General features: G+C 41.7%; 1 protein-coding gene across 5 annotated transcripts in view; it reads right to left on the bottom strand.

Moving 5' to 3' along the window:
* Positions 1 to 844: 844 nt before the first annotated feature.
* Positions 845 to 7,902, bottom strand: part of NYAP2 (neuronal tyrosine-phosphorylated phosphoinositide-3-kinase adaptor 2) — a 142,812-nt gene continuing 135,754 nt past the window's right edge. For 3 of the 5 annotated variants that reach the window (XM_079975871.1, XM_079975873.1, XM_079975872.1), the window contains 2 exons: positions 6,188 to 6,289; positions 845 to 1,399 (listed from right to left, as the gene is read on the bottom strand). In XM_079975871.1, the coding sequence (XP_079831997.1) occupies positions 1,172 to 1,399; positions 6,188 to 6,289 (330 nt within the window). In that variant the 3' untranslated portion in view covers positions 845 to 1,171. The remainder of the gene's footprint in view (positions 1,400 to 6,187; positions 6,290 to 7,902) is intronic. The other 2 variants (XM_079975874.1, XM_079975875.1) reach the window with 1 other exon arrangement.

Raw genomic sequence — 7,902 nt, 5'->3', positions numbered from 1 at the left:
AGTTGAAGATAACCTTTCTGCAGCAAAGCTAACTCACATTTCTAGCTAAACTACTTGATCTGTTTTGCTGAAGACGTTCACCCTGATCCAGACGGTTGATCCATGTGAAGTAGTCTATTTCTTTGTGCAGATCCTTCTTGCATTATTGTTTACTCAAAGTTATGTGGTCAAGGCTTAACCCCTGCCCACCATATCAACATGCAATATTCCTGCATCTGCTATACAAACATGTCACTAAGCTGAGTTGTTAGCTCTGACAACCTATCTGGAGGGAGGGGGTTCGTGTACAGGGCTGATTTTAGACACCCTCTCCCTACCACCAGTTCCCTCTAATGGACTGAATGCTGTTTGACAGGAAAAATCCTTGCACAGCTTCTGCACAGACAGGTCTTTGGATCAGGGCCCTATGGTATAAGCCATTAGACAGTCTCCAGCCACGTTAGCGAGGCTGATGCAGGAGGATGCAGGAGGTTGCGAAGCAGTCGCGCTTGGTAAATACGTTAATACAATTTTACAATAGCAAATATACTTTTTTTTAAAAAAATGACACATTGTTAACATAATTCCGACATCTGAATGAATACTGTTTTACCTGCATTGCTTGCAGTTCCATCCACCTTCCTGCCAAACGGTATACAGAAAATGAAATCAAATGAGTTCTTTTAAAATTATTATTTAATTTCACTTCTACATCCCTAGCACCGGTTTGTTACTGTTAAATAAAAAATGTACAACCACATGCTTATGTCAAGATAGAGAATGTAGGCTTATGAGATAATTTTAAATTGGTTTTTTAGAAAGAACAAAAACAAACCCCAAAACATAAAGGTAACACATAGAAAACAGAACAGTTTATGAGTAAAATTCTTCATACATGTTTGCATTATATTTTAAATAGTGTATTGTCTCAGTTTTTTTTAAAGAGATTGGCAAAATATTTACATCTTTCTATTTTTTTCTGGATCCCAAAGAATCCTCAAAAATGTGCATGCCTTCATTTAGTGGGAGACATAGATTTTTCTTTTGATTGACAGGTGGGTACCGCTTTAGCAAGCTTTATCCCTAGGTAGTTCTTCACCTGAAAATTAAGTCCCAGCCACCACCTTACTAGGAAGATAGGCTGACAGTGCATGTTTTAGCAATGTGCGGAAGATAGCCCCTCATGCTCCTATCATATTGCAGTGTCCCAGAAAACGGTTTGTTGCTTGGAATACGGAGGGGGGCTGTACTTCTTGGACCCTGTGTTCTTCTTCCAACTCGGCAAGATAGGCATGCTGTCCTGTTTGCAAAGTCCTTTCTCGGATTTCTGCCGTGCCTTGATTTCTTTGCACAGGCAACGTTTTTTCTCAATCATTTCCAGCATTGTATGGTCTCCGTGCAACCACTGCATACATGTCACCTATTAAAAAAGGCACAAGAGTTTAACTGCAGGCAAAGTGGTAGTGCTGGTTCTCAGAAGCATTTTCAAAATACTTACGGCAATCACTGGAAGAGAAACAAAGAAAGAAAACCAGAAACTATGCGATCAGGCACCTTTGGTTTTCATCCCCAAGACCAACAAATGGGCACAAGTTCTGTGTTAAATATACATAAGAAATTTTGGGCTGATAACTAGAACGGTAAAGGACCATAGCTAGACAGTTCAGTACCTACTTACCATGCAGAATGTCCCATGTTCAAAACCCAGGCATCTCCCAGTAGCACTGGAAATGTCCCCTGCCTGAAACAGTGGAAAGCCACTAGCCGCCAGTGTAGACAATACTGAGACAGATGGATCAATAATCTGGCTTTGTATAAGGCACACTTCCTATGTTCCTTTACACAACAGTTCTTGAATGGAACCATGTAAGGCTGCAGATGGTGGTAGGGTTTTCTTGTTTGAACTTTTCTCATTGGAAGGAAAAATCCTTACACAAGGGAAAACTAACATGCCAAAGAGAAGGGTAAGGTCTTCTTTTTTATTATTTATTTTTAAAAAAACCCTAAATTATTCTTTGTGTTTTCTTTCTTTGTACATCCGCTGAGTTTTAAAATGAGAGAATTCAATCATGCAGTTTCCGCACTTGTTGACTCAAGTGATACAGGAAATTTTGTGCATGTAATGAACCATTTTCTTTAGACCAAAGAAAAGATTGTGAGTGAAGTTCTGTATGCAGAAGCCATCTTCATCATTCTTCGAGTTAACTAAACACACATGAGAGGCAGTGGGAACGAGTGTGTTAGATTCGTCTCCATTGTTATTCCAGTCACCCTCCTTAAGTTGGAGGGTGAACTTGTGAAGTGGGGAGCCTTCTGTGCTTGTGGAGAAACCCTTGCATGTTTTGCAACTCTGAAAAATCAGGTATCTGAAAAAGTGTGCATGCACACGAAAGCTCATACCAAGAACTAACTTAGTTGGTCTTTAAGGTGCTACTGGAAGGAATTTTTTTTATTTTGTTTTGAAAAATCAGGATTCACATAGTGGCACATTGCCTGGAAAAGGTAGGGATCAAGGCAGTGTTATTTTTCTAGAAAAAGAGGTGCCAGAACTCACCATGAACACCTCCCTTGTTCTCTTATAATGGCAATGGCGCCCACCTGAGAGGTATTGGAACTGAGTTCTGGCAAGTTCTGGCTGGAAAAAAGTCCTGGATCAAGGTCATATCACATCACTGTGTGTTGTTCTCTAAACATGCTGGGGAGTGCAGCCAATGAGAGTGGAAGAAGACTCTCTTCAGAGTTTCCCACTGGCTGCACTTCAAAGTGATAATCAATATGGTAAGCAACAATTATCCCCCCATAATTTTGGAGAAATATCTCCTCCTGCCTCCCCTCAGTTTTGCAGGGGAGAATATTTTCTGGAAACAGGAGAAGCTGATCTAGACCTAGCCTATGTTCTGTCCCCTAGACTTCTCTTCTCATTCAAAGAGCCCATGTGCCATAGCAGCAACTTTCTTCTCTCAAGGAGAAAAAATGGTGAAGCTCAGCCTTCTGCTCATCTTTTCCCTCAGTCTCTCTCCCCACTGGTCTTCCCCCATTCAGTACTGATCTTTTAGAGTTTTGCCCTGGAGCAATGCTTTGTTTCCATTTGTATGGCAAATTTCCCTTTATTTTTATGACTTCCAGCATGTGTGAGTGTGTGTGTGTGAGAGAGAGATAGAGAGTGTGTGTACATGTGTGTTCAGCATGTAAAAATCCTCCCAGCGATGTGTTCCCATATGAAAAGATCACAATTAGCCATCTGACAGCTTCTTCAAATGTTTAAGTACAGGGCAAAATTCAGTTGGGTGCCAAATCACAGCAAAAGAAAACTATAGATGCCCACCAAAGAGTAAAGATGATTCTGAAGGGCTCACTAAAGGTAACATAATATTGTTCAGGTACCAGATGGTCACCTTGGCAACCATGCTTATTCCCCCTCAGTTCTGTAGTCAACGATGACCGAGGGCACATTCAGGTGCCATGAAACTAATCATTGGGTGGCCCTGCAAGGTGAGCACATTAACTGCACCATCCCTCCATCATTATCATCACCCTCCATGGGTTGGTGGGTGGCTATATGCCCATAGTCAGAACCCTAGAAAATCAGGGTCAAAAAATGTGTGGGGATCCTTTATTAGTGCAGGAGACTCCAGCTTCACATAGTTGCCCCCAAATTCATGGAGGGCACTGAGACGGCTGATGAGGTAAAGCAGAGGCAGTGCACATATCCCTTTAACCCCCTTTCCCCACACATGACTACAGTGTTGCAGCATTACAGCGATGGAAGAGGGCTCAGGGTGCCTCTGCATCTGCCTTGAGATTTCGGTAAACAGTGGTTTTGGTAAACAGAAACCACAAAATGGCCATACCTTCCATAGCATTAAGACTGTTCTCATGATGTGTGAAAGCTGGGGAATTGAGGTAGGGATGTAGGAGGGAGCTGTTTTAAATTGATTTACACAGGCAGTTCCAACCAGTGGCGTGCGGTCCGTGGACTAGGGGGCTAGGCTAGTCCCTTAAATATTTCTGGCAAATGCAGAGTATTAAAGCCAGCGCCTCCTTCCCAAAGCCTGGGAAGCTTCTGCCCAGCTTAGGGAGGGAGGCTTGATGTTCTACAGGGTCCAAGAGCCCTCCCACCACCTTTCTAAAGCCTGCCTGGATTTGGGAAGAAGGCAGCAGGGCTCCAGCATCCTGTCAGAGGCCTGGTGCCTCCTTTCCAAAGTCTGGGAATTTTCTGCTTGGCTTAGGGAAGTAGGTGCGATGCTCACGCACATGACATCAGGACGTCAGGATGTTCCCTGCAGCACCACCGCCCGCAATCATGCTCACAGTCTGCTGCCTCTGGCCCTAACTGTTCCCCTACAGAAAATTTCACCACACACCACTGGTTCCAACCCCATCATTCTTTGCTCACATTGAACCAGGTCTTGCATCGAGCACCCAGTTATGTCCGAGCATAACATACTCAGCTGCAACGTCAATCAGTCAGAAGATGAGGAATACAATAAGCCTGTGTTCTTTCTTACTATTGGGTAGTAACATTGCATTCTGAAGAAGGGTTACACAATTCAATCATTTCCTGAAGAGGAAATAGGAGTGCCGTTAATGCTTGGAAGACAAAAAAATTAATATTTCTCTGAATTAGTAGGAGCTTTTAAAAATGTCAGGCACTGCAATGTCGACTAATTAAAGGGTTTTTAAATCAATTAATTTTATTGCCTCTGAGCAAATTAACTGACTCGTTCATCAATTAAAGTATCACATAGTATGTAAGAACTGACAAACCTTTGTATGACTAAATAATAAATATATTTTGTCTGTTAAATGAAAACTAGATAAAATGCAATTCCTCAATCAAGAGATGTGCTAAGCTTGTCTACCACAATGCTATCAGTGCTCAGCATCCTTTCAGAGGGCACATCTCAAATGTAATTTCATCTTTTTAATCTGCAATTAATCAAATTAGGTCCACTGATTAGCTGATTAAATTGTTCATTCCTACTCAGACATTTATGGCTAGTTAGTTTCAATAAAATGTGACTCTCAATGGAGGCAATAATATCAGCATTTCAATATGCAGATCTTCTTTTAGTGCCTCTCAGCACTGAAAGCACCAAATACGCACCACAAGAAACAAACGGTGTCAACACTGTACACAAAGTCAATAAGTCAATACACAAAACACAAGTGAAAAAAAATATGGAAACACCTATAAGAAAACGCCTTTTTTTCTGAAAATGAAAAAGTGACCAAAAATATAGATTATGGAGGTGGAAAAAATGATATTAATAAAAGTAAAAGAAGAAGACAAAAGCCTTATCATTATATGAATGTGATTCTGCTTCAGCAGCTGATTCTCTTTTGTAATAATAAACTTATTACATGCACCGTGCCTAATTGAACAAAAAGTGCATTTGCACAAGTCCCACTGAAATAAATGGAAGCATTTGCTGGGTTTCACTGCAGTTCTTGTTCAATGGAAGCTTGAGAAGGGGAACTTCCAGTTAGAGTGTACCTAAATATGAATCAATCTATTATGTTATAGTATAGCATTAGCTATCTTCAGAACTTCCCGCACCACATTCTTCAAGCTTGCAAGGGGAAGGAAAAGGCTGTGGGTTCGAGTGTTCTAGCCCCCTTCTCCTCACTGTCACTCTCATCACCTCCAAAAGTTGTAGGGGATGACCAGAATGATGATGGTCGAGGCGGAGCTAGCTGACTTGACCCCTCAGCCTTACCTCGTGTGATTCCAGGACACAGTGCTGGAACTCCTAAAGATGGGTAGGAGCATGTTCCCCTCTCATTCCCCCACCCCCAGCTCCACAGCACTTTAATTCTGCTTTACCTTGTGGATGGGCAAGATACTGCTGTTTCCCCCCAGCTGCAGAGTTATTCTCAAGTAAATAAACAAACAAACAAACGCATTGCTGTTCACAGCAGAAACGGGGCAGATTGTCTTCCATTTTCTCTCTCTCCATGTAGAACTTTTTAAAATCAATGCTGAGCCATTGTGCTGCAAAAACCCTTCCAACTGCAGCTCCCTGGGACAAGGTGGTTGAGATCATAGCGCAAAAAAAAAAAAAATCCTTCTTAGTTTTCCTCAGAAGAAAAGCCTTTCCCACCTCTTTGTGCATATGGCAGCATTTGAAGCTCTGGTCACTGAGACATGCCCACACTTCAGTAGGTGTTTCCATACTTTCCCCCAGTATTGCATTATCACACTTACTTTACTGTAATTGTTTACGCTACTAGGCTGTGGAAGTGGTTGTTCTCTCCTGGTTCTGGTGGGTTTCTTCCCTCTCCTACTGGGTGTGCAGTGGGGTTGATTCTACATTTAGAGTAGGTATGGGGGAGAACCAAATAAAATGATATCGGTGTGATCATGGAGCTCATTACGTATCAAAACAAAGTTCTTTTCCACAATTGCTGCACAGGAACAAAATGGACAAACCAATGTGAGATGAAAGGATGCACAGAAGCGGTGGCTGAATTTAATTAAAAATGCAGTTGTTTTGAAATGGCCCGTGTGTCCAAAAATAAAGGAACCCATAAGGTAGTTTCCTGAAAAGTGCAATGCTTTTCACTTTTTGTAGAGCTGTCATCAGGCAAACAAAAAAAGGAGAGGCTTGTTGAAGGAATCACTTACCGTTTGCTGTAAAGACGGAAAAAGTGAGGGCACTACTTGCCAACTCTGACTGAACAATTCAGGCACAGAATTCTTTAAATTCCTGGATTCAGTATGTCTGGTGAATGCATTTTTCTATTATATTGATGAGATAAGCAAATTCTGGTACAAATCTATTATCTATACAGATATGGGATGTCTCGGCTATTTACCTGCAGATTTTTGAAGCATGTTAGATTATGAACCCTGGGTTCTAATAATAGAATCATAGCATCATAGACTGTAGAATTGGAAGGGACCCGAAGGGCCCTCTAGTGCAACCCCCTGCAATGCCGGAATCTCGACTAAAATATCCATGGCAGATGGCCATCTAACCTCTGCTTTAAAACCTCAAAGGAAGGAGAGTCCACCACCACCTTCCAAGGGAGCCAGTTCCGCTGCTGAACAGCTCACCATCAGAAAGTTCTTTCTGATGTTTAGTCAGAATCTCCTTTCTTGTAACTTGAAGCTATTGGTTTGGGCTCTACCCTCCAGAGCAGGAGAAAACATGTTTGCTTTATCCTCTATGTGACAGCCCTTTAGATATTTTAAGATGGCTGTCAGTCTCTTCTTTTCCAGGCTAAATATGCCCAACTCCCTCAACCATTCCTCATAAGGCTTAAGTAGTAGTTTTCGGACCCTTGATCATCTTGGTGAAACTCCTCTGTACACATACCCGTTTGTCCATCTTAAACTGAATATCCTTAAATATCCTTCTTAAATTGTGGCAGACAGAAATACACACAGTACTCCAGATGTGGTCTGACCAAGGTAGAATAGATCAAGACTATGACTTTCCTCATTTGAGACAGTATTCTTCTGTTGATAGAGCCTAGAATAGCATTAGCCTCCCCCCCACTCTTTTTGTTGCTGTTGCTTCACACTGTTGGCTCATGTTCAGTTTGTGGTCTACTAAGACCCCTAAATCATTTTCACATAGTTGAACAACAGTGTGCCTAGGAGAGAACCCTGCGACATCTGCTTGTCACTTCTTTCAAGCTGATGAGAAACGATTAGTGAGCACTCTTTGGGTTTGGTCAATTAACCAGCTACAGATCCAACTAACAGTTACCTTGTACAACCCACATTTTACAGCTTCTCCACAAAAATATGAAGCTTTACTGAAATCAAGATACACTACATCCACAGCATTCCCCTGATCCACCAAGCTTGTAACTGTATCAGAAAAAGAAATGAGATTCGTCTGGCATGACTTGTTATTGAGAAACCGATGCTGGGTCTTTGTAATCACACTAGAACATTATCTGTTCTAGGAC

The sequence above is a fragment of the Podarcis cretensis genome (genome assembly GCF_951804945.1).
Source record: "Podarcis cretensis genome assembly, chromosome: 5".
Classification (NCBI taxonomy): domain Eukaryota; kingdom Metazoa; phylum Chordata; class Lepidosauria; order Squamata; family Lacertidae; genus Podarcis; species Podarcis cretensis.
This window is presented reverse-complemented; position numbering and strand designations above follow the sequence as displayed.